The following is a 27,060-nucleotide window of genomic DNA, read 5'->3' on the forward strand; positions in this document are numbered from 1 at the left end:
CCTGCAGTCTCGAGGCCATGTGTGGCCCTCTAGGTCCTCACATGTGGCCCTTTGACTGGATCCAGACTTCTCAAAACAAATCCTTTTATGTGGCTTCAAGACTGCAGGTTCCTTACCCATTGTAAATTCTTTTAGGAATAACAGATATTGCTAGTGAACTGACAGAGGATAATTTTTTTCTTAGGGGATGAGACATAAAATATATGTATTAAAAAAGACAGTCTCTTTCCTCAAGAAGCTTACAGTCTAATAAATGCACATATTTCTTTGTTTCTCCAGGGTGCCTTGTATTGTCTACTTGGAAACCACAGTGGAGTGTGCCTAGCAAATCTTCATGACTGGGATTGTATTGTACAGACGTGGCCAGCAATTGTTTCTTCAGGGCTAAGCAAAGCAATGTCCCTAGAAAAGCCATCAATAGTCAGGCTATTTGATGATCTTGCAGAAAAGATTCATAGGCAATATGAAACAATTGGATTGGATTTTACAGTAAGCAAAAAAACCCAGTTTATTTACATTAACTGTTTTCAGCCCAACTGTACTCCAGGTTATTTGTAATACAAATTAATACTTTTGTGTGATTTGGAGTCAGAGGCCCTAGATTCAAATCCTGACTAAACTACCTCTGTCACATAATACATACTCACCTAATCTTCTCTGGGCCTTGGTGTTCCTTGTCCATAAAATAAGTCTAAAGGATTAAAAGAATGATATATGTGTTTGTCCTTCGTTGCCAAAGAAGACCATGCCATCAGAGAAATAATGACATGACTTGCACTTGACTGTGCTTTGAGTGAGGAAGGGCTGTGCAGGTCACCAGCCTCACTTCTCCTCCAGAGTCATCTGAATCCAGTGACCAGATATTCATCAGGATGAGGCAGTTGGGGTTAAGTGACTTGCCCAAGGTCACACAGCTAGTGAGTGTCAAGTGTCTGAGGTGAGATTTGAACTCAGGTCCTCCTGACTCCTGCACTGGTGCTGTATTCACTGCACCACCTAACTGCCCCAAAAGAATAATATATCTAAAGCTTAAAGATAGGCTTTAGTCTCACTCCCTCATTTTAGAGGTGAGAAAGTTATTGAAGCCCAGGGAAGTGAGGTGATTGGATTAAAACCATCTAAATCCTTACTGAGCCAGGGTTAGAGCTTCAGTTCTGTTGCTCTTTCCACCATCCTTCACTTTTTTTTTTGTCCTCCATTTTCTTTAAAAGTCCCTTCCAATTCTAAGTCCTATTATTCTTTTTTTCTTCTTTTAAAAAGGTTCCACAGACATGTATTGCAATAGGTAACTTAATCCAACAGTCAAAATATCCCTCTGCCAATCAGCCATTGCTTAGCCCAGAGGAGATTCAGTTAGGAATTCAGCGACAGCAAGAAAAGAATGCTGAGGCTTTACAGTAAGTAATTTAAATTTATGTCACTGATATACTATTAATATATCTCAGGAATTGTAACTTCAGGAATGGTAACTTCTTTATGTGATCTCCATGGTTTAAACCATGAGAAAATCTGCTGTCTTTTGTCTTCATTTAATTTTTCTTTGATTTTACTTGACACTATTTTGAAAACGATTTCTACTGCATTATTTTACACAGGCACTCTCTTTCTTTCTCTCTTAAAATCAAAGTATATGGAATGCAAATCCTCCTCTTCCTATCTATTAAGTACTAATTGCTTAAATTCTATAGTGATCAATTTATAGTTACATTTCATGGTAAAAAAAAAAAAAGTCCTTCAATTAGAATGCTAAAAGTTATTCTTATTTAATTACTAAATTAATGGAAAGAGTATTCATAAACCAATCACTTTTTTCTAAGATTCGGTTTAAAAAAATTTAAAGCCTCATGTTATAGATTAACATGTTTTCCTGAAAATTCTAAATATGTGTCTGATGAAAGAAAGTATTCATGTATTTGTCATGTTTGTTGATTTGAACCTAATTGAAGGCTAGTTATTCTATATGATTTGATGCTTAGCTTTGTTATATTATGTAGTATTTAAATACAGATTAAATGGTATGCTTGCTCTTTTAGGAACTATGAAAATTTGGTACATACATTGTTAGATTGTGTGGATCAAAGAAATCTGTAAGTGTTCCATGCATTTACTTTTATATTCTATTCATGACAAACATTTGACTTCAGTTTCCTAAGGTTCATTTAAATTGCATGCAAATTATCTCTTTCACAATTAGAAGCCTTTGTGACAGTTGAAGTCCTGAAACCTGGGGCAAATAGTTCCAAGGACATGACTTGTCTTATCTTCGGATGAATTTTTTTCCTTTTTGACTTCACCATGCATATTGGATAGCACAGGATAGGAAGAATTATAAATTTACTTAAATATAAGGGCCACTTAGAGAGGGTCAGGAATGGGAGAAGGAAGATACAGAGGAAAAATTGGATGCTTGTTATTAATTTTTGGTAAAATGTTTGTGGTATTCATCACTAAGAGGTTCTGGCTACTTGATTATATTATAGTGGAGGATGTATTGGTGGTTATAAGTAATGAGTTTTATTGTATTTTCTTTAAGCCCCTGGAAATTTGAACATATAGGCATTGGCTTTCTGTCCCTGCTGTTGAGAGATGACCGAGTTCTGCCTCTTCGTGCCATAAAATTTTTTGTACAGAGTCTCAACCATGATGCAATTGTGGTTCGCAAGGTAGGCTTGGTTTCAGATAAAATCTGAAGTTTTAGGATTTCACTTAACTAAAATTTGAGTATTTTCCTATTAAAGAACTAGAATTTAGGACTATCTCAAAGGACCACATTGCATCAATTGTTGCAAAGTATTTTATTTTATTTTGTAAGGCAAAGAAAATATAGTAGCATGAAAATTTTTATTTCAAAGTATAGTGTTTATTATCAGCTTATAATTGTTTCTAAAGTATATTTGCATAGATAGGAGAAATTATAGCAGATATATATTAGACTTGTTTTTATAAAGCAAATTTTGAGTCAGGTGATGATACACCTGGTTCTTCTAGGGTTAAAGTATCTTCATTTTCAGCTGCCCATTTTTACTTTTGATTTCTCTGTCCATTTTGGCAAAGGTCACTTTAAGTGTCCCGTAACTTTTTGAGATAGTTTAGGTGTCTTGGATTTTTAGCTCAAGTGTCAAGGGAATATATTGAAACAAATAAATTTATCCCAACCTATATGTAGTCCACTTTGTGGTTTTCCTCTTTATTGGTTGAATCTGAAATGTTTTCTTCTTTTCTTCATTGTGAAGGAAATGTAACTAAACTGAACCAGTCATTTGTACTTCCTACATTCTTCTTTGAACTGATTGAGACAGATTACGGTGGGAATGGTCCATGCCAAAGTCTTGGATGGAGTTGCACACTAAAGCCATTCCACTGAACATGTAGAGTTTGAGGGATTTCCTTGTTCTCAAAAAGAAAGAGAATCTGGCCTCTGCTGATGGCATGGTATGCAAATACTTAATAGGTTTCAAAAAATTAATCAAGTCAACTTAAAGATTTCTTTTCTAGATGGCTATCTCAGCAGTTGCTGGCATTCTCAAGCAGCTGAAGAGAACACACAAAAAGCTTTCCATCTGCCCATATGAAATCAGTAAGTGCCACCTAAGATAATTTAGCTCCTCGTTGTTGTTTTTAAATGTTTTCACTCAAGTTTTCTCAGAGTTGATTCACTGAATCCGTAGATAATTTCCACAGGGATAAATATGCTAAACTTTTCTGAGTATTTGATGCTTTTTTATTTTTTAACCTCTAATAACAAACATTGTGAAAACTGTTGAGTTCACTTTCCAAAATAATTCAATGATAAAATGAAAAGCATTCATTAAAGGAGATTCAATATTTATTTATGTTTATATTTAAAAAATATATAATTTATTATAATACATAATAAAATATAAACAAAGTACATACCTTTTGTGCATGCTTGATATTTTCTGTGCATTTAATATTGAACAGTAGAAGGGTTTTCTGGGCTGATTTAGGGTCTAATTAATTATGATCATCTGTTAGACTTTATTTCAAAAACTTGAACTATTCCTTTTTTTTTTTGGTTTGGTTGCCACATCTTCATATTCCTACTACAACCACTCTCTGATTACTTCCACCAGTGGAACCTAGAGTATATTTTTTCTTGGGCTCATTTCTTTTACCAAAACAGCACATAAATCTGTTGCTTTAATATGCTTTTTTTTTTAACAGTGGTTACAGAGAAGTTTTATTTATTTTATCTGAGTGAAAGATCATACAAATTCTGTTTTCATATTACTCTCACTTGAGACACATCTAGATTTGTTTCCATACTCAGTATGATAAAAAATTGACATTGTAGCTTTGGATATTGAAGTGGACATGTAGCTCTATTGGATAAGTGACAGAGGAGTGTTGTATGTCACACAAGGAACAAGGCACTTGCTTCTTTGATTCTCAAGTTTTTCTAATAATAATAACAACAAATAACAGTTATGTAGTACTTTATGTTTGCAAAGTGTTTTAAGAATATTATCTGATTTTATTTTTACAACTCTAGGAGGTAGGTGTTCTTATCTTATGAGAAAGATATCAGTTAAGTGACTTGCCTAAGGTTTATATGAAGTCACATTTCAGTTCAGATCTTACTGACTCCAAGTTCACTACTCTATCCACTGTGCTACCTACCTCCTTTTTACCTCTAAAATAAGGAAATTGTGTTAGAAAATCTTCCATAACAGGCATATGAGGTAGGTAGGTTTTATCCTTTCACAGATAGAGAAATTGAGTGATTTATCCAAGGTCACACAGATAGGAAATAAATGCTTGAGGCAAAATTTGAACTTCAGTCTTCTGACCTTATTCAGTACTATCCTTTCTATTTCCACTACTTCTGGTGCACCATAAACATTGATTATGACAAAACTACTAGACTCCAGATTCTTAGAGTCTGGTATTAGTATTGGCAATCCATTCTAGACATTGTGTAATCTTTGAAAGAATTTTGTTTAGTATTAAATATATTAAGCATCTATTATGTTCAAAGCCAGAGGCCTTGTGTCCCGAGCCTGATTCTAAGTCCTCCCTTTTCCTTATACTGCCTATGTGACTATGAACAAGTCATTTAATCCCTCAGGGCCACCACACAATTCTCTGAGGCTATAAATGACAGAAGAGTTACTGGTCTACCTTGTGAAAGGAGTTTGTGCATTGAGTATAAATCTGAAAAAAATATATCTTGGGCTATTCTTTAAATTGCACTTTAAGTGTTTTGTTTTGTTTTTAAATAAATGAAGCAAACATTTCTGGGAAAAAATGCCTGTAAAACTACAGGTAAAATAGGTTATATTATAGGTGAAAAGTTAGAAATAAGTGTTAAAAAGGAATTTTAAAATACACAAAATGTAAATTTTCTTCTTTAGGTACTACTCCTAAAACCTCCTGCATTCTTGCTGGTGACAGACCTGATAACCAATGGATGCATTATGATAGTAAAAATATACCAAGAACTAAAACAGAATGGGAATCAAGTTGTTTTGTGGAAAAAACACACTGGGGATACTACACCTGGCCTCAGTGAGTCTTACTAATGTGGATATTTGTAACTTCGTTTAATTGTAGTACTTTAAGACCCTCTAGAAGGCATAAATCAGAGATAGGCACAGGTTCCAGTGAAAAATAACTAAGGTCGTTATTACTAGCACTTATTTTCTTCAGTTTTTTCTGTTGGAAGGAATCTGGGAAATGTTGCTAAAGATTATAGTGCCAAATTCAAGAAAACGTTATTAAAATAATGGTTAGAGTTCATCTGGAAAAGAGCAGTAATCATAAAAAGGCCAGTATGGCTTCATCTAAAGTTAGTCATGCAAACTAATTTTTTTTAAATTGTTTTATACATGTCAAGATTAGAATTCCCTGATTTTCTTCAAGTCTCAGCTAAAGTCCCACCTTCAACAAAGAAGCCTTTTCCAGCCCTTCTTAATTTATTGCCTTTCCTTTGAGATTATGTCCAGTTTATCTTTTATGTATCTTATTTGTATGTACTTCCTTGTTGTCTCCCCCATATTAGACTATGAATTTTGGAGCAGGGAGTATTTTGCCTTTCTTTGTACCCTTAGCATTTAGCAGTGTGTGGAACATAATTTGTGCTTAATAAATAGTAGTTGACTTAGAGACTGTTTTATTAGTGACTTAGATAAAGCCATAAATGTGATGTTGGTAAAATTTGGCACAAAACCCAGGAAGCATAATAATCATAATAGATCGTAGTGTCAGGATCCAAAACGGTCTTGACAGGCTAGAACACTGGGCCAGATCTAACCAAATAAAATTTAATAGCTATAAATATAAAGTTTTACTCTGTTTAATAAACCTCCCTCTTGAGGGAGACATGGGTTTTCCAACTTGTTTGGAAAAGATCTGAATCTTTTAGCAGAATAAAAGGTTGATTTAAGTCAGTAGTGTGATATGGCAGCTAAAACTCTGATGCAAATTTTCATTTTCTATATGTAAGCATATGTATTTGGGTACGAACCTGCTATATTTATAAGAAACAACCATTTTAGGGAGTTATCTGAGGCATTGGCAGGTTAAGCAATTTGCCCATGGTTACATAGCATACATCTTTCAGAGATGTATATATCAAATATATCTAAAATATCTTACCTCTTTAAATCTGTATTAAATCATAATGTTCCAATTTAAGGAGGTGATAGTAGCACTGTGCCTTAGTTGGGCCACATCTGGATATTTGTGTTCATTTCTGTATACCACATATTTGGAAGATCATTGATAAACAGGAATGCAACCACTATATTGAAGGATTTTCATGATCATGCAGTATCAGAACTGTTTGAAGGAAATAGGGATGTTTACCCTGGAGAAAAGAAGACTTAAAGGGGAAGTAATTTATGGCTATCTTGGAGGGATAGCTTTTTAAATTTGGAAGAGTGATTAAACTTATTCTGCTTAGCCCTAAAGTGAAGAACAAGCAACAATGAGTAGAAATTGCAAAAAGGCAAATTTAGGATTGATGTAAAGAAAAACTTCCTACCATTTGAGCTATCCCAGAGTAAAATAATAGTGTGTTTCTAGCAGGAGTGTTTTCACTCAATGAGATCTTAAAGCCAAGGAAGTTTTCTTGTAGGAGAGATTCTTGCTTCAGGTGTGCATTGGACCAGATGACGTTTTGTGACTCTTTTTCTCTTAACTTTTCCTACCAGTGTTTTAGGCCTGCCTATGGCTACTGCTTGGCTTCTCCAGTAACAGAATTAGTAAGGTTGTTGATCCCTCCTTTAAATCATTACACTGGTCATAGTGGAGTGTTTTACTTAAGCATTATTTGAGAGATGATGTTCCTTCCTTAAGATTATGTCCTGTAATCTATTATATAGTAACCAGAAAGCTCTGTTATATTTTCTACAGCTTTGTTTCTGTAAGAAATGATAAACAAGGTTGGAATCAGTGACCCCAAAGTTTGTTCCAGCTCTAAAATTCTATCCTTTTATCTACTGTCTGTATTTCCTCTTTCTCTAGCTGAGTTCTGAGCTCCGAAGTGGTTGGATTTATTTATTTTACCTCTTTTTATCTTCTCTGTAATTTGGTTCCCTGCACAGAGTCGATCAGTAAAATGTTTCTTGATAATACTGTCACATATTTGTAAAGCTATATGTACCTGTCACTAATGCAATAACATGTTTTCCTTGGTTCTGTGCTAATATATGTTCTTTATATAAATTCACATATATATAATTTATTTAAATAAATTTAGGAATATGGTTGTTTATGCACCTGCAGAAGAGCAACCCAAGCTTGGCAGAAGTCGGGAAGATATGACCGAGGTAAACTTATTTTTATAGTACATAAACAGGTTTTCAAGATGACTTGGTAGCATCTTACTTTTTAACACAAATTCATCTTCTATCTCAGGTCAGCTGTGATTGAAAGCCATTATTGAGTTCATATTATACAAGATAGGAAGCCCTCAATATTTCTTTCTCTGTTTCCTAACCCCTTACCTACTTCTTTGGGGCCATTCAGTTGAGTTCATTTTTGGTTGATTTATGTTCTTAGGTATTCCTAAATCATGGTCTAGAACACAGTTTAGGAGTTGGTTAAAAGTCATTTCCTCATGTTTTTTGCTGATTGTATATATTAATTCTAAATTCTATAATCTTTGAGGTGAAAAATTCCTATATTCTTTTGTAGTAGTATTCCATTGAACATTATGCTTAACTGATAGTTGTGAGGAAAGAACATAAAACATTACTGTATAAACCTAAGCCTTTGTTAGTTGATTGATTCAAATTGAACACTTTATTATGCCTTGCCTAGAGCAGTGCTGTTTCTTAATGGTTTGTCCAGAAAACTTGATTCCATCAGAATTTTGGGTAAATCCATTTATGAAAACAAGTTACAGGCATTGGAGAATAAATTATATTGAAATTTTTATTTTATGATACTGAGAAAATTACACATTTTAAAGCATTTCATAAGTATGATAGATATAATAGAATGCTCAGGAATTAGTTTGTCTAGGTTTTTTCTAAATTACACAATGACATAATTGCTTTAGTCTTTCAGCACAAAAAAATACTTGTATAGATTTTAATTCACAGTAAAAATATTTTGAATCTCACACTTGTGACTTGAAGATTTGAATAAAAGTAAGTTAGCTGCGCTTGAAGACTTTGAATTTAAATAGTTCCTTTTAAGAAAGTAGAAAAAAGTGTGGCTTATTTTTAGGACAAAATCTCATGACAGTAATACAGTAAGTTAATAATTAGTTATCAGCAAGTATTAAAAGAAGAGTTTAGGATTTGCATGCATAGTTTTATGTATTTTAAACTGTTTTAATAATTTTTTTTCTTCTGTAGGCAGAACAGATTATTTTTGACCATTTTTCCAATCCTAAATTTGTTGAGCAGTTAATCAATTTTCTATCTTTAGAAGACAGAAAAGGAAAAGACAAATTTAATCCTCGTCGGTTTTGCCTCTTCAAGGTAACTAAAATATCATCATTACACATCAGTTTCATGGCTTTTGATTGAAGAGTGCAGCTTAGGGGGGTAATTTAAGACTTGGACTTTGGAGTGCTTAAAATTCTTAGTTTTGTATGTGTTTGTAGTGAGTATGATCATATTTTTTAAAAATCATATCTACTCAGGAAATCACATTAAGTATTATCTCAGTGAACCTGGGATGATGATGCCTCTTTTTTTTTTTTTAATAAAGCCAAACCTTTGGTGGTATTTGTTTATGAACTTTTGTACTCATCACTCAAAATGTATAATTTACACATTACATAAAATTCTTTTGGTTATGAGGTAATCTTAGAGTATTCATTAATTTTAGAATCCTTGTGTATTTTTTTCAGGTGATAGGTCAGTAAGGCTCTTTGTTCTTCAACTTTTAAATAAAACCATAAGATTTCAGCAGTAATCATAATGTAAATCACCTGAAGAATTAGACTATGCATATGAAGGCATGCTTTTGAATAATTGTGTTTTTCCTTGTAATTATTCTAATAGGGTGTTTTCAGGAACTTTGATGATGCCTTTTTGCCAGTTTTGAAGCCCCATTTAGAACGCCTAGTTTCAGACTCACATGAGAGCACCCAGCGGTGTGTGGCAGAAATTATAGCTGGCTTGATTAGAGGGTCTAAGCATTGGACATTTGAGAAGGTGTGTATCTATGTGTATTGTGTGTGTTGTGTACATGTACACGCACTCCTAAAAAGTTACATTTCCTAATCAGAAGTGTTACTCATGTACTTTGTAGGTTCCCAAGTAGTATAATGCAGTTTTTTTAAATGAAAATATCAAATTAAAAATATATTTCTGTCTAACTTCCACTTCTGACCCAAGATCAACAATGAAGGCTTGATATGATGTGACAATTTCTTTCCTTAGAATATTAGAATTTAAGCTCACTTTAAGCTGACTAAACTAATAGTTGTGTTAAAATTTCTGTTTCGTAAAACTTCTGAAAAAAAGGGCTAAGAAATACTTATTGACAATTCTTCAGTTTTTTCCAGGTAAATGAAAACTTAAGTTTTGAAAATAGGATGTTTTCAATGTCAATAACCTTTGCCTCTTGTTTTGATTGAGCAGGTGGAAAGACTTTGGGAGCTTCTATGTCCACTGCTTAGAACAGCATTATGTAACATTACAGTGGAAACATATAATGATTGGGGAACTTGTATAGCAACTTCCTGTGTAAGTTTTCTTGCTACCTCCTTTTATTTTGAGAATTTGCTAAATAAAACCAAATAGTGATCTATGTCATGGTCTGCACCATCATTTTAAATCACTTTTAGTGAAAAAGAATCGTCATTTTAGTAAAATAAAATGTATTTTTTTCTAATCTGATAAAATTGTATTTAACAGTCTTTGAGAAAAATCTATATATACATGTAGTAAAAATTTATCCTTAAGAAACTGTCAACAAAAATAAACATCTGGATACTCAAAAAAATCTTAGTGACATTACATGAAATAATAAACTATTATTAAATATTTCTTTTTAAATGTGTGTATTCAATGAAACAGCACAATAACAAACATCTTGTTTGTTTCCATATGCCCACCTAAACTTATTGTTGCCTTAATTAACCTTTTTACATAAATTGTATTAAGTGTATATGTTATGCTGACTTTGCCATGTTTAATCCACATCAATTTATTTCTTCCTCAAATTCTTTGTACTCTTCATATTTGTCATTTATTATGGCATAGTTACAATTTATTCAGACATTTTCCCAGTTGTTGGACACATGGATTGTTTACAGATCTTTACTATTATGAATTTTGTTAATCTTTAGTGACTTTGGATTTATCAAAAAATACTACATTGGTTCTAACATCGTATTATCTCTTCTGTTCCATTGATTACTTTTTTTGTTTTTTAAATATAATATTGAATAGTCTTGGCAATTATGTAATCTAGCCATTCATATTCCTCTCAGTTCCTTCCCTCCTTTTAGAAAACTAATGGAGATAATAATTAGTAATTTGATAATAATTAATAATAGAGATGACACTTGGCATAAGGGCTGGGGTAGCAACCACAGAGTCAAGAAGACCTGCCTCTAACATAGCCAGCTGTGTGAATCCTAAACCAATCACTTCACTCCCTAGTACACGAGACTATTCTCTAAGTGTCCTTAAGACTTTATTGAAATTGCAGACAAATTTGCTTTTCTGCATTGGTGGGAGGAGTTTCAGAATAAGGTATTCTGCACATGGATGAACTCACCTTTTTAGGATACCGCTTCCTCTCTACCCCCAAACACACACACAAACACATACCCCTACCTTGACAACATTCTTTAAAGACCATCTTCCTAACTAGGTTGCTAATTAATGAACACGTCAGTTGCATTGGACAACTGTTATTATTCTGGCATTCTTGTGCGAGAGGCTTCGTAAATGATGAATTTAATTTCTTAATCAGTTCTGACCTAGACTTAAGAGGCATATGTTTTAATGTATTGGTTTCACCTTTGCATTCGGGTGGTCTATTTCAAGTACCTTTGTAGTAATTGTAGTCACAATGCACTTTGCAGAATTGTTGGTTCCCTGAAATGATATTTGGCCATGTCTTTCAATACAGGAAAGCAGAGATCCTCGGAAACTTCATTGGCTGTTTGAATTATTATTGGAATCTCCATTGAGTGGTGAAGGAGGATCTTTTGTAGATGCATGGTAAACCATAACAGATTTTAAAAGTTAGCTTTTAAGATGTTTCTGTGACCATTTCACATAATACACAAATAGAAGTGAGCTAGGTGTATTTATTGCCATAGTAATCTTATTATTTTTTAGATCGAGTACAAAAAAAAGTCAGTTAACTATATAGCCTTCTTCATTGTGGAAACAAGAGTAACACAAGATTATTTAAATGAAATCTTAGTCATTTCAGCCTCTTTACAAAGTATTTCATTGGAGAGTTGTTATTGAATTATGGTACTGACCAGTTGAGTGTAAACAATTCTGTGGTCACCCTTTCCACTTATAAGGGGAACCACTGAATAGTAAATTCACCAGAAAACAGAAAAAAGGAGAGTAAAAGACCTAGAGAACTTAGAAAAAGAAAACCAAAAAGAATCAGTTCTATAGCTATTTGCTATATATTTGCTTACACAGTATATTTATGCTACATTTATATTTATACCTTATGCAGGTATATTTGCTTATAAAGCAGATCAACTAATACTTTGGTGACTGAGTTTCTTCATGTATTCTGCCTCTTTCACAGCACTGTGAAAAGCAGAAGAGAACTTGTGGGAAGATACTGAATAGGCATAAGGAGACATATTCTTCATCAATTAAGAGTCAGTGGTGATCATGTTTACTGTCTGACAAAGTTAAAGTAACTTCAGTGTAATGATGAGCAGTTGTCTTTATTAATGTATGAAGATAAATGATGAAGATGACATTTTTTTTTTTAGTCGACTTTATGTACTGCAAGGTGGGCTTGCCCAGCAAGAATGGAGGGTTCCTGAGCTGTTACACAGGTTACTGAAGTACTTAGAACCCAAACTCACTCAAGTTTACAAAAATGTCAGGGAAAGGATAGGGAGGTGAGTATTGCTTTCCCCTTTGAGGTTTACATCTTTTTTGCATGTTTTTCTTTTTTTTTTTTTTAATCTATAGTTTATATTAGTTATATTTTGAAGGGATAACTTAATTTTCTAATTGACTCCTTCAGTATGTTTAAATTTTTAATTTTGTTTGGACCCACCTATATATTCATTTCTTTACCTACATATTTATTTATTTATGTGGATGTTCTTGCCATTTGTTTTAATGGTTTTGAATTTTGCCTTTTTAACAGAAAGTATAGATTTCAAGCTTGATTATATAATGCTTTTTCAACATTTTAAATTTTCTTCTTTGGAAAGTTGATTTGGGAGGGCTGTCATATTATGTCACATGAAATGGTTGGAGTAAAATGAATTATAGTTGTTTCAAATTGTACTTTAAAGCAAAATTTGGAAAACATGCTTAGTTGAGTTATGACTTCTGAAGATGAGGTATATTCATGTGGTCTCTAATAATTATTTCTTTTTCTACCTTGTGTATTTTATTTTACAGCGTACTGACTTATATATTCATGATTGATGTTTCTTTGCCAAACACTGCGCCAACAAAGTCTCCTCGTGTTCCTGAATTCACTGCCCGGATCCTGGAGAAACTAAAACCCCTAATGGATGTAGATGAAGAAATCCAGAATCATGTTATGGAAGAGAATGGAGTTGGTGAAGAAGATGAAAGAACTCAGGGCATCAAACTATTGAAAACTAGTGAGTCACTAAATTATATAATAATGGTAACACTTATGAAATTAGCAAAATTCATTGACAACTAACACTTTTTTACATATAGTCTTTTGAATATTGTTTCAGCAAATTCATTTTTTAGCATATCCATTTCCCTGTTTGGTATTCATTTGTGTTGATTTAGTAGTGTGTGAAATTGATTTTATTTTCTTTTTACTATATTGAGTGTAAACTTTGGTTAGACTGGAAAAATGATTGATTGATAAACTGATGTTTCTTTGTGAGGCCCACATCAATGCAACAGAAGAATTTGTAGTGGTATTTGTGTAGTGCCTTTGGATTTTATCGTGCCTTTATGTGGAAAGCTATAGAGTGAGTGTCATTCTTGCTCCCCAGCACTAATTTCTATTATATGAGGGACTAAGCATTAGTCCCTCATTCTTTTAATGCTTATTGATCATTGAGTCTACAATTCTGTCCCCATACAGTACTGAAGTGGCTGATGGCAAGCGCAGGACGATCCTTTTCTACGGCAGTCACAGAGCAACTCCAACTTTTGCCGTTGTTTTTTAAGGTATTACCTGGGTACTCACTGTGAGGGTGTACGTCCCTTCCCTTCCAGCCCACCTCCTGTGGGATTGGAGATGGATGATGATAGGATGATGTATCTGCTGACAGAACCTGTGATAGTAGTAGATGAAAAAATGCCAAGAAATGTTGGGCACATTGAGCAGAAGAGTATCTGTTAGAATCAAACACCTACAGAATAAAAGAATAATCCTGAGCCTACATCAAACTGTGCTATCATAAGAGATTGGTTATTCACTAATGATGAATAGCCAGTTTCTGAGCTATTTCAGTTGGTTAGGCAAAGGATTTCTTTTTCTCTCTTCGAATGGTATTTTATTTTTTCCCCAGTTACTGAACGGGTAAAGGATTTCTAAAAGAAAATTGCTAGTAATTTGATGAGAAGCCATTTTCTGAGTCAGACTTGCCTTATAACCACTAAAGATTAAAATCATAATCTTAGTATCTATGAAAATTTAATGCTTGAAACTATAAAATAAATATCCAAAGAAAATATCTTTGGTTGCACAGTGACTTCTCATCTAATCTATCAGTTCACTATGATAGATGAATTGTAGTAGTTCAATACATGATGATACTGAAACCAAAACCACGTTTCTATCCTTGTATAACTCAAGAATTGTTGCTGAAAGAAATTATCTCTGTAGCTTCCACTGCCTTTTTTGTTCTAATTTAAGTTTGTTGGTGTAGTGAAGTAAACTGCCTCTACCAATGCATATTGGCAACTCTTCTGCAGCTTAAGAGCCTTATAGGGTTGCATGGGTTGTAATGAGATTTAAGTGATTTGCCTAGTGTCCTGCAGCCATTATGTGTCAGAAATGAAATTCCTGATCCAGGTCTACCTGACTAAGCAGCTGACTCTCTATCCACTATGTCATACTGCCTTTCATACTCTACTGTTTAATAATACTATACTGTCTAAAAACCTAATTAAAAAATCACAAATATAAATAAATAGACTTGATTTGTTGAACCACAATTATAAACACATGAGGCTAGGTGGAACCTGAATTGTCCAAAACAGCAGCATGCTTAGCCTTATAATATCCTGAAGTTTATATACCCCTCATTCTCTCTCAACTTCTCCCACCCCCTGTTTTCTTCCTTTCACTAACAAACTTCTAAAAAGAGGAATCTATACTTGCTGTCTATACTTTCCTTACCTATACTCACCTCTCAACCCCTTATCATCTGCTTGACACCCCATCATTGTACCAAAATTGCTCTTTTAAAGCTTGCCAGTGATCTCATTACTGCTCAACATGATGGTCCTCCTTGATATCTCTGTAGTTTTTGATACTTTTGTCTTTTTGACACTTGAGTATAGATTGACACTTTAGGTCTTTCAGAAATCAGACTTTTTTTGTTAGTTGAGGAGACTGTTTAGATCTAATTGTCCTTGTTTGTGTTTCTCAACAACAAATATTTTGTCCAGATACTTATTTATTATTAAAAACCGTTTTGTTTTTTACTGATGACCTCCTTTGCTGGAAGATTGCCACACCAATGACTGATAGCTCTCTTACTTTTTGAGAAACTAGGGAGAGAATAGATGTTTGGGGCTCTGGGAGATGAAAAAGATCCCAATCTTGCTGTTAACAGTTATATTTATTTTCTAGAAATGGAAAACCAAGTGATATATAGATTTGGTTCATTAGGACCACCTAAATGAGTAACTTAGGCTATTCTAAACTAGAAATAATCTGCACTTTAAATTGTTTCCTCTTACTGTCCTTCAGCAAGGAATAGTCTCCATATCTACTCACTCTACGCCATAGGCAAACACTAGCTTCCTTGACTTTCCTTAAACACATTTCCCTGCCTCAGTAATTTTTTGGTTATGCTGTCTTCTTCAGGAGGTCTCAAAATCCTTCAAGACCCAGCTCAGATGGAATCTCTCCCAAATAGCTTTTTTTTATTCTAGCATTCATTTCTTCTCATCTCATTCTTTCCTCACTTTACTAATATGCTGAAACAAAGTTGGAAGTTATATTTTCTTCCTCTGAAATTTTTTAGAACTCTCCTTCTTAGAATAATAATAGCATCTTAAGTTAAAAGATGTCTTTTAGAGATGCAGTCCAGGTATCTAATCCTCCTAAGAATCTCATTGTACTTAAACATTCTACCTTATAATATTATCTTTTTTATATGTGTCTTTTCACCACAAATACAATGGAAGTTTCATAAGGAATATTTAGCAATATCTTATAATGTTATATAATAATAATATTTTACATATCCCTTATATCACCTATTACAGTGCCTTCCACATAGTAGACAGTCAGGATATTGTGTATAACTTAATAAAATTACATATGTAGGGAAAAGAAAAGAAAATGGAAAGAAAATTTTAAATTACACAGGAATGGAATTTATATAAGAATATCATTATCAACAGCTATTCTGAATTTATATTCAGTCTAAAAATTGTTGAGCAAATTAGAATACTGTAAGATGGGCATATTGATCTATAGTATTCTAGCCATAAAGAATCAGAAATGTGATAACTAAGACTTTGAGGGAAGTACTGTTTTAGACAACATATGAATATGTAATAATATATTCTTTTGTATAGTATAGATTAAATTATGAAGACCAGTGAAATTTAAAATTTTATTGAGTTTAATATTAATATGTTGTGACAACAGTGTGTTATTTCTAGTCTATCACGTTAGAGTGAGTGGTTTTAGGTAATTCCATGATTTTTATAAGACTTTAAGATCACAAAATAAAAGAGGGTGGAACCAAGATGGCAGAGTAAAAGCAGGGACTTGCTAGAGCTCTCCCTGAAAACCCAGTCAAATATCTGTAAAAAATGACTCTAAACAAATTCTGGAGCTGCAGAACCCACAGAATGATGGAATGAAGCAAATGTCCAGCCCAAGACAGACTGGAAGATTGATGGGAAGCATCTTCTCACCATGGGCTGGGAACACGGTGCAGTTCAGTATGGGCTGCACTGTCACAGAGAGGATCTGAGTAGGCCTCAGGGGGACTGAATCACTGGCACCTGTGGTGGTTTGCAGACATCACAACCCCAAAACGCCAAGGACAACTTGGAAGGTCAGTGGAAAAAAGCCTGTCAGACCCATGTGAGAGAATGAAACTGTCCAGCCCTATGGCAGCAGCAGGGACAGAAGAGTCTGTGGCAGCCACAGCAGCAGGGGCTGCAGCAATGGCTGTTTCTGGAGCTCTAGGCCCACACATTGTGAGGATAAAGTGATTGACAGTTCACCCACCCCCACCCTCACTGGAAGTAGAGAACTACCTTGACAAAGAGCTCAAAAGTCAAGTAATTGGCTGAGGAAATGAGCAAAAACAGGAAAAAAAAATCAGCCTATAGAATCTTATTTTGGTGACGAGGAAGATCAAAACATACCAGAAGGAGACAGCAAAGTTAAGACTCCTATATCCCAAGCCTCCAAAAAGAAATATGAATTGGTTTCAGACCACAGAAGAGCTCAGAAAAGATTTTGAAAGTCAAGTAAGAGAAGTAGAGGAAAAACTGTGAAGAGAAATGAGAGTGATGCAAGAAAATAATGAAAAATGAGTCAACTGTTTGCTAAAGGGGATGCAAAAAGATGCTGAAGAAAATAACGTTGTAAAAAATAGACTATCCCAAATGACAAAAGAGATCCAAAAAGCCAGTGAGGAGAAGAATGCCTTAAAAAGCAGAATCAGCCAAATGAAAAAGGAAGTCCAAAAGCTCACTGAAGAAAATAATTCCTTAAAGATTAGAATGGAGTAGATGAAAGCTACTGACAATGAAAAATCAAGAAATTATAAAACAAAACCAAAAGAATGAAAAAATGACAGACAATGTAAAATATCTCATTGGAAAAACAACTGATCTGGAAAATACATCTAGGAGAGATAATTTAGAAATTATTGGACTACCTGAAAGCCATGATCAAAAGAAGAGGCTACTAAATAAATAAATAAATTTGAAGGAATAGATCAATCCACAGGCCTTTAAACTTGTTAATTTCAAACATTTATTAAGGTAAATACTACAGTAAGTGCTAGGAATACAAAAAAAAGGCAAACAGTTTCTCCCCTTGAGTTCACATTCACATGTGGAACGTGACATGCAGGTAACTATGTTTGTATGTATCTGTGTATAGATAGATAGAAAATAAGTTTGGAGGGAAGATAGTCTTATAGGAAAGGCCACCTGCAAGGAGAGGAGGAGGTAGACCAGGAAAATTCTCAATGAAATCTCCAAGTAAGATGAGCATATACGAAGTAGAATAAAGGAAGATTTTACATGAAATTGCAAGTCTCCCTTTGCTTCTTTTCCTTTTTAAAGTATACAATAAATTGAACTTGTAACTCTCAAAGCTAGCATGCTTATCTGTGTTTCCTTTTCACCTTATTTTCTCTGCATTTTTAAATGCCTGTTAATAACTTTCTTTACTTTTTTATAAGCCTGTTATCATTTCTGATAGGCCAATAAGGTTTCTTTGCATTCATATACCATAATATTTATTCCATTCCCTAATTGATGGACACCACCTCAGTTTCCAGTTCTGTGCTATAATAAAAGAATTACTCTAAATATTTTGTACCTATGGGTCTTTTTTTCTCTGAACTCTGAAGTATAGGCCTCATAATGGTGGTAGTGGTTGTTGTTATTTGTCCTTCAGGACCAATGACATCAGGAAGGTGATGTCTTGACCTGCAAGTGAATTGGATTTAAGTGTGGCAGGGTTGTGCAAAGTCACTAGCCTCACTTTCTCCTACAGAACCATCCTATGTAAAAGGCTATATTCAGTGTAGTCACTCTTGGGGAATAAGGAGCTTAAATTATAACGGGGGAACAATACGTATGTATGTAAGTGTGTAGAGAATTTGTACAAAATGAGTAAAAAGTTGTTTAGGTGGGAAGAAACTAGCAACAAGAGTGTCATAAAAGGGTTTATGTGGAAGGTGTTATTTGAGTTGAAGAAAGCAATGGATTGTAAAAGTCAGGGGTGAGGAAGGAATTCATTCAAAGCATGGTGGATAGTCAGTGGAAAGACATGGAAACAGGAGAGGGAGCTATAGAGTGTATAAAGAGTAATGTGGAAGAGTATTAAAAAAGGAAAAAGGGGCTAGCTTTGGAAGAGCTTCACATGCCAGATAGGAGGTTATATTTGATCTTAGAGAAAATAAGCCAGTGGCAATTATGGAATAGAGGGATTAATATGATCAGACTAGGAAGAGTACTTTGGCAGCTCCATGGATGATGAAGTAGTAAGAGATCAAATAAAAGGCTATTATAATAGTCCAGATGAGACCATTAGAGGGTTTTTCCATTCATCTTTCATTTTGTAGTTTGAATGGAAGAATAAAAGAATAGAACTCCCCTTAGCCCTAATTCATAGGGTCTGAGTTGGTATCATAGTTTTTAACTTCATTTTGTCTTCATTATATCTGTAGATGAAATAAAATGAAAAATGAGACAGTAAACTAATCAAACTAATTCTGGGAAGGTGACCAGACTTTGATGAGGATTAGAATCAGAATTGCAAGATATTAAAGATTAGTTTCCTTCACCTGTTTTAAAAGGGTGTTGGGAGGAAGGTTGGGGGAAAGAACTGGACAAGATTGACCTCAGTCCCATCAACTACTTTAATTCTGTGATTCTCTGGAAATATAATTTAAATTTTTACTAAGTGTCTTCAGTAACACAAACAAATTGTAATAGTATTGGTAGAACTTTAATTGAATAAATATTCAGTTAGTATGGATGGGAGATAGTCTTATAGGAAAGGCCACCTGGGAGGAGAGGAGAAGGTGGACCAGTTAATAACAAAATTCATTTCATTTAAAACAAGCATTTATTTAACCCATATATTTGCAAGGCATTGCATTAGAGTTTAAGGCATTAGAGTTAAAAAAATGCCTACCTTCAAGGAGCTTACATTTAACTGGGGGGCAAACATACATAGATATGTGACTATAAGGTATTTTGAGAAAAATAAAAGCATTGATGACTGCAGGTAACAGTGAAGGGTTTCCTATCACCTAATCTGAATCCAAGAATTCTAAGAGCTAGAGGTAAGGAGAGAGGGACTGCATTCCAGATATGAGGGATATGGCCTTTGCCAAAGGTATACCAGGGAGAGGAACAACAAGTAGGTCAGTTTGGCTGAAACATAAAATTCATAAATGTGGAAGTAATATGAAGCAAATATGAAAAGGTAGATTGAATGGGATCCTTATTATAATGGGCTTGACATGCCAAAATGCTTCTTAATTCCTGGAAAGGTTTATTTATTTACCCTGTTGTCTTGTTTATAATTTTAATCTTTCATAGAAAGTGCAACAGTAAATTTTATACCAGCAACCAAGGTTCACATTCTCATTAAAAACTAATGTACCTAATTTAGGTCATCAGAGACAACACTGGTATGGTAACTAAGAGCTGCAGGCTATTGTGATTCAAACCTGTCTTTGATCCATATTGGCTTGCTGAATTTTTGACCAAGTCACCTCAGTATTTCAAGAAACTCTGAAGTTTAAATCTCTAAATAGTTACTGATCAATCAATCAACAAGCCGAATTTCTTTGTGGTAGGAGCTAAGAATACAAAGGTAAAAAGGACACTTCAGCGGAAGAGTTTTCTCCTAAGGGTTCCTTATATCGATGAAACCACAGAAACAGAGAAGGAAAAAACAGTCAATAATTGTGTCAGATTTAGTCATCCTGTGTTAACACATATTTTGATGGCTCCAAGGATACAGATCTCAACCCATCTATATCATCTTTTCTGCAACTCTTAAAATGTCAGTGTACTTACTGATTTTTAAAAAAATTTTATTTAGAGTGTATTGCTACTCAGCAACAAATGCTTTCTAACTTTTGACAATTTTTATTTCTTAGATTGCTCCTGTTGAAAATGACAATAGTTATGATGAATTAAAAAGAGATGCAAAATTGTGTCTATCATTAATGTCTCAGGGGTTGCTTTACCCTCAACAAGTGCCTTTGGTGCTTCAGGTGCTAAAACAAGTAAGTGATGACTGAACTAAGAAGAATGAATTGTTTGGAGCATGTGGAATTTGTGGTGCTTGTGGAACATCCTGTTGAAAATGTTGAATAGGCAGTTTGTGTTATGGGACTACATCTCAGGAGGGACTAGGGCTGAATATATGTAGATGAGAGAGTCATTTGCATAGAAATGAGAATTGAAACCACTGAAGTGAGAAATGAGAAGAGAAGAGAAGAAGGCTTTGGACAGAACCTTGGGAAATACCCTCCCAAGTTAGAGAGCTTGCTATGGAATAAATCTAGCAAAGGAGACTAAGAAGGAATAGTGAAACAGGTAGAAGAACCCAAGAAAGGCAATGTCACAAAAACCCAAAGAACATTAATATTACAAGGTGTCTTCTGAAGTCCACTGACACCACACTTTGGAATTCACTGATGAAAAGGTTTTTTTTTTAATTCCTTAAGTGTTGTGAGATGTATGCATTTTCTCATTTGATCTTTACAGCAACCCTATAAAGAGATTACTATAGCTGTAGTCTCTCCATTTTGCTAATGAGGAAACTCGAGAAGTAGTAACTTGTCCATGGTTAGTAAGTGTCCTGACAGAATTATTATGTATCTATGTCTCATCTCCATTCCAAATGCAGTGGTTTTCCTACCACTTTGCCCTTTCTGCCCCCAAACCCAGCTGATAACCACCATTTCCCACTGCCTCCTATCATTCCTTCCCTGATGTTTCACCTAGTCACCGAATATTTTTAAAGACTAGATTATTGAAGTTCTTGCTTAAAAGTAAATAGGCAAACCACACTGAGCTGCTTAAACTCATGAAAAGCAAATCACATTGGGTTAGAATACAGTGCCACCTGATAAATCAGTAGTGTTTTTTTTAAACTTTTGTTTTTCATATGAAGTATTTGTTTGTTTTTTTTTAACAGACAGCAAGAAGCAGTTCTTGGCATGCTAGATACACAGTACTGACCTACCTCCAAACTATGGTATTCTATAATCTCTTTACTTTCCTAAACAACGAGGAAGCAGTTAAAGACATCAGATGGCTTGTTATAGGTTTGTTGGAAGATGAACAGCTAGAGGTAAAATTAGAATTTTTCTTTCATTCTAATTAAATAAAACATATAGTAACATTTTTACAAAGGATAATAAAAGCAACGGCAGTCAGCAAATTTAGTATACTTTATGGATTTGGGACAGTCCCTTCTTCTCACAACTCTTTCAGGTTAAGAGTTACTATGTCCTATTTTCAAGTTTAAAATTTATCATTTGCGATTGCCTTTTAATGAGGAATAGTTTGGATACCTCAATTAAAATTTTCTGTATTTCTACATGAAAATCAGAGTGGAAATAAAAATTCATGGGCTCTTGTCTTGGACTCAACAATGACTCATGACCTTTGGCAGATTACTTAATTTCTCTGAACCCAAGTTTCTTCATCTAATTGAGGAAAATAATCTATTCTAGGTTGCTGTATCAAATGATAAGGTGAAAGGACTTTAAAAATGTCTGAAATTTTAGGACCAAATTTAAGACCAAGTTGTTCATAGGATTGTATTCTTCTTAGATATTTTATGGTTTTCTTTTTTAAGAGATCTCTTTAGAAACTCTTAACAAAAACAAAGATCACAAAGATCACGAAAGTAATAAAACCTTTCCTATACTGCCAAATAGTGGTAGTATGCCTGATATCAGCTCTCACAATAAGTTTTTTGGCACAAATTCTTTCTGCATTAGTTAAATTAACATGGAGAAATCATATATCAAAGTTAAGTTTTAACTTAACATCTCTCAGTATTGACTTGCTAAAATTAATTTCTGTAGATTTATAAAAAAGAGAGCGAAAGTTGTTACCACTTTAAGTTTTAAAATGGTAAATTTAACAGCAAATTTAATTATCTTAAGATTTCCTTGTGGAAATGACCTGATGATTGTTTCATTTTGGCTACCTAGGTTCAGATAGTCCAGTCAGAAGAAGCAAAACTGTGGCCTTTGTTTTTGTTTTATGCAAAACCAGAACATTTTCCAAAAACCTGTTGGGGAGGGGGGAGAAGTGTTACAATGAATAATTTCCCCCTTTGAATTATCCCCAAATTTTCCTTGAGTTTTAATGTAAAGAGGAGGCAGGTAACAAAGCCCAGCACTTAGTGTGGCATTGGTATATAATTAGCCTCTAATTTTATGAACTTTTTTCTAGGTGCTCTTTGGAGCAAAGCCTTGTAATTAATTGGGTATTAATTCAACACCACTGAAACATGGAGTCTAATATTAGGAACTGGATGGAAATTACTGCAGCTCATTAGTTTGCTCATTTTGTGTTCCAGTTTCTTTCTCTCCAATTTTGGGATTTGTATTAGCACTTTTTCCATCATTTAGTAACCCTTGATTATTCAAAAGTTGCTAGTCACAATTCTGTTAGGTTTCAGCTTATGCTTTTTATAGCAATTAATATAAAGTTGTTCACATTTTAATAATAACCATGATTTAATAACTATTTTAATAATGGACATGAAAATAGATGGAAACCTCAAGCACTCATTGTTAACACACTTGATTTAAATTTAACCTCTGTTTCATAGAGTATGAGACCATTGTGTTCAACTACTTATAAAGTGTCTTTTGCTAAATATGTGCCATCACATTTATTGAAAGCTTATCATTTTGTATTTGCACAGAATGTTAAATACCATGTCTAAATGCCTAATTATAAATGCTCCTCTTATCATTAATATGCTGCAGTGAATTCTTAACAGAAGACTAAAGCGTTTCATAATTAAGTATGAGATGATACCATTAAGAACCTTTCTCTTCTGGAAGTTCCGGGTGTTTAATTATTTAAAACTGAATCTTACCCTAAAATTCCTTGGGATTGACAAAAAAAAATGTATGAGCCAATACTGAAAGTCCGTAGCCTATGCAAATGACAAGAAAAAAAATGGTTAATTCTCTTAAATATGTGCTGTAATTAAATGACTGATGAAAATTGTCAGTTTGTAATTTTTGAATTATTACTAAAAGCCAATGTTTCTACTAATTTCTAGCATTTCTGTAACAATTTTAAAACTTTTAACAAGTTATATAGAATGTCTTAAACTTAGCTTTAAGGTATACATTAGGTTTCATGATTAGTATCACTTGTATATCTCCCACTCATCTGCTAGAATCCTCCCTCAAAAAGAAATCTTGTACTTTGGTAAGAATTTTTTTTTTCACAAAATTATTTAATAATTCGCTTCTCATACCTTCCCTGTTTGTTTTGAAAGATAGTTCACCTTGGCACACATAATTCTCTCTTTTCATAGGTTCGAGAAATGGCGGCTACCACCCTAAGTGGGCTACTTCAGTGTAGCTTCCTTACCATGGATAGCCCTATGCAGATTCACTTTGAGCAGCTTTGCAAGACAAAACTACCTAAGAAAAGAAAGAGAGATCCTGGCACTGTAGGAGATACCATTCCATCTGCCGGTAACAGCACATGATTTCATAGAATTTCAGATCTGAAAGGAAACACAGGGAGCCACTTGGTCCAACTTACCAAGGACCAGAGTATCTTTTACCTCATATCTGACAAGTGATCATCTTGCTGGAACACCTCTGTTTCTTGAGGCAGCCTATTCTATTTCAAGATAGCTCTAATTATTCTTTCTTACATCAAACCTAAATTTGCTTCTTTTTAACTGTCATCCATATTTCCTACCTGTAGCCAAAAAAACTAAGTCTAATTGCTCTTCTGCATAATAGGCCTTCTGACCCTTGAAAACAGGTATCTTGTTTTCTTATGTTGTTTTTTTTACTCATGTAACATGAATCCTGGTTTCATCATCATCTTGGTTGCCCTCTTCTTGATTATAATGATGCTTTACTAAATGTGGCAACCAGAAATGAACATAATATTTAATGTCTGGTCTAACCTGAGCACTGCATAGCAGGGCTACCACCCTTATCACAGGGAAAGGAAGAGATTTAAGAACGTGATAGTTGAAAGATTACCATATGGAAGAGGGATTTTGTTTTCCCCCAGAAAAGGGAAGTAGCACCAACATGTAAACATTAAAGGGATGCACATTCCTAACAATGAGAAATTTATATATTACCCATCATTGGAGGTATTCAAGAGGAACATTGGTTGCCTCAGTGAGTGATGGGTCCTGTGCTTGGCAACTCCGTGGAGATATTGAACTGGAGGCTAGATGACTATTGTTGGGTATGTTATGGGTGAAATTGCCTTCAGGTATGAGTTAGACTAGGTGACTGCTGAGGACTTTCCTTTCTCTAAAACTCTTTCATTAGCAACGTTATAAAGGGGTTTCAGGCTTCAGATAGGAGTTGAACTTTGCTAATTATCCTTCCAGCTTTCCTGAAATTCTGTGATTCTATTAATGCTAAAATGTGAATGAAAATAGAAAAAAAAGGTAAAAGCTACATTAGAAATTTTAAGTTTCATTGTCAAGTTGTTTGGCTCCATGAGTTTCTCCTGTCACTCTGTATGCTTGATTAAATATGCCATACTGTAATGCTTATGTAATACTGTTATTATAGGAAGAACTATTGAGGAAAAGTGAAGCAGCTTGGCTTTCACAATTTTGTTGACAATTGACTAATTAGTTTTTGTTTAGAAAAAACTGAAGGTAAGAGAAATCCTAAAACACATTAGACTATGTACATAATTTATGTAGATTGAATAAGACCTAAAGATTAGGTTCCATTTTTCATGCTCCAAGGCCTCTGCTAATATAAATAGTACCTGAAGATCAGAAATGTTATTTCTTCTGATTGGCTTTAATGAACACTGATCACCATATTCCTAGCACTAAATCCCAATCTCTATTAACTATCTAAATGCATTTACTTTAGCAGCTGTAGCTCAGACTTGTATTCGTCAAGCTTTGTACATCCATTTGAGTGGTGTGTATTCATGTCTTTTAAAAAAACAGAATAGTTTAAAACCGATCACTTTCTTTTCAGAATTAGTCAATCGCCATGCAGGAGTGCTAGGAATTGGTGCATGTATTTTATCCAGTCCTTATGATGTCCCTACCTGGATGCCACAGCTTCTGATGAATCTCAGTGCACACCTGAATGATCCCCAACCTATTGAGGTAATATTTTTAGTTTTATTACACATTCTGTATCAATCTTTTTATCCACTCCCCCCCCCCAAAAAATCCCTCAAAATTTATTTTGATTTTTTTTTTAAAACTACAAATTGTTAATTTTTCTTTCTGACAACCCTTTTCTTACCTTTATTGTAGCAAAGAGCCATTTACAGGGAGCCCAGAAGTATCCAGTATCATACTAGTTTTTATTCTTAAGTATTATCATTTTTGCTGAATGCAGAATAGCTAGTTAGGTAATATTTTACATTTAATTTAGGAATAAAATAGTGTGATTGTCACTGAATTATGGTATGGACCATGAGTTGTTCTCTATAAATTATTATGAGTAATAGAATCATACACTTACCCTTCCATGTTGAGAATTGTTACTATTTAAAGCTGTACTATTCTTCCCAGTAATTCCGAGGTTGCTTGAGGTCTTTTTTGTTGCAAGAGAAAAAAAAAGTGTGGATTAAGAACTTTGATTTGGTCAAAGATGACCAAAAGAGCTTGAGAACTGCCGTCTTGGGAGATAGATTTTTTTTTCCTATTTAATTCCTCTTTAATGAGCCTGAGTGTATTCAGAAAGGGTTAAAAGTCTTTGGATTACCTGTTCTTTAGATGACTGTAAAGAAGACCTTATCTAATTTCCGAAGAACACACCATGACAACTGGCAGGAGCACAAACAGCAATTCACTGATGATCAGCTGCTTGTGCTCACTGATCTCCTGGTGTCACCGTGCTATTATGCATAGAAAAGTAAGTAAAGTTCTGGATTTCAATAACACTAATAACAGGAGGTAGTGCTCTTCATTTTTTGAAAATAAAATATTTTGTTTCTGCTTATGTTCTTGGGTGATAATCATATTGTAGGATTGACAGTTAAAAAAATATTTTACTTTAGCAACCATGTATTTACAATATGACTAACAGTGTATTTAAATGTATGGTGAAATATATATCCAAATCCATTCCATTTGCAAACAACCCACTGAGGAAAATGCACACACTTCTTGCAAGCCTTGTCTCCTTTTCACTCTTTCTTGAGACTAATATAAATGAAATTCTTTCTACTCTGGATATTAACCAGATAACGTAACATATAAAAAAATCCGTCACCTTTTCAGCCTTTGTCATAGGTGGGAGTACTGGCC

At 34.1% G+C, this 27,060-nt stretch overlaps 1 protein-coding gene across 4 annotated transcripts in view; it reads left to right on the plus strand.

Moving 5' to 3' along the window:
* Positions 1-27,060, plus strand: part of PSME4 (proteasome activator subunit 4) — a 115,371-nt gene that overhangs the window by 86,487 nt on the left and 1,824 nt on the right. For all 4 annotated transcript variants that reach the window (XM_072635572.1, XM_072635571.1, XM_072635573.1 and 1 more), the window contains 19 exons: positions 280-489; positions 1,261-1,397; positions 2,034-2,087; positions 2,534-2,663; positions 3,496-3,577; positions 5,376-5,529; positions 7,724-7,793; positions 8,829-8,954; positions 9,483-9,635; positions 10,065-10,169; positions 11,566-11,657; positions 12,404-12,535; positions 13,050-13,258; positions 13,723-13,808; positions 20,690-20,818; positions 21,736-21,891; positions 24,112-24,274; positions 25,775-25,908; positions 26,527-26,665. In XM_072635572.1, coding sequence (XP_072491673.1) covers positions 280-489; positions 1,261-1,397; positions 2,034-2,087; positions 2,534-2,663; positions 3,496-3,577; positions 5,376-5,529; positions 7,724-7,793; positions 8,829-8,954; positions 9,483-9,635; positions 10,065-10,169; positions 11,566-11,657; positions 12,404-12,535; positions 13,050-13,258; positions 13,723-13,808; positions 20,690-20,818; positions 21,736-21,891; positions 24,112-24,274; positions 25,775-25,908; positions 26,527-26,661 — 2,457 coding nt within the window. In that variant the 3' untranslated portion in view covers positions 26,662-26,665. The remainder of the gene's footprint in view (positions 1-279; positions 490-1,260; positions 1,398-2,033; positions 2,088-2,533; positions 2,664-3,495; positions 3,578-5,375; positions 5,530-7,723; positions 7,794-8,828; positions 8,955-9,482; positions 9,636-10,064; positions 10,170-11,565; positions 11,658-12,403; positions 12,536-13,049; positions 13,259-13,722; positions 13,809-20,689; positions 20,819-21,735; positions 21,892-24,111; positions 24,275-25,774; positions 25,909-26,526; positions 26,666-27,060) is intronic.

Source organism: Notamacropus eugenii, chromosome 1 (assembly GCF_028372415.1).
Source record: "Notamacropus eugenii isolate mMacEug1 chromosome 1, mMacEug1.pri_v2, whole genome shotgun sequence".
In the NCBI taxonomy this organism is placed as follows: Eukaryota; Metazoa; Chordata; class Mammalia; order Diprotodontia; family Macropodidae; genus Notamacropus; species Notamacropus eugenii.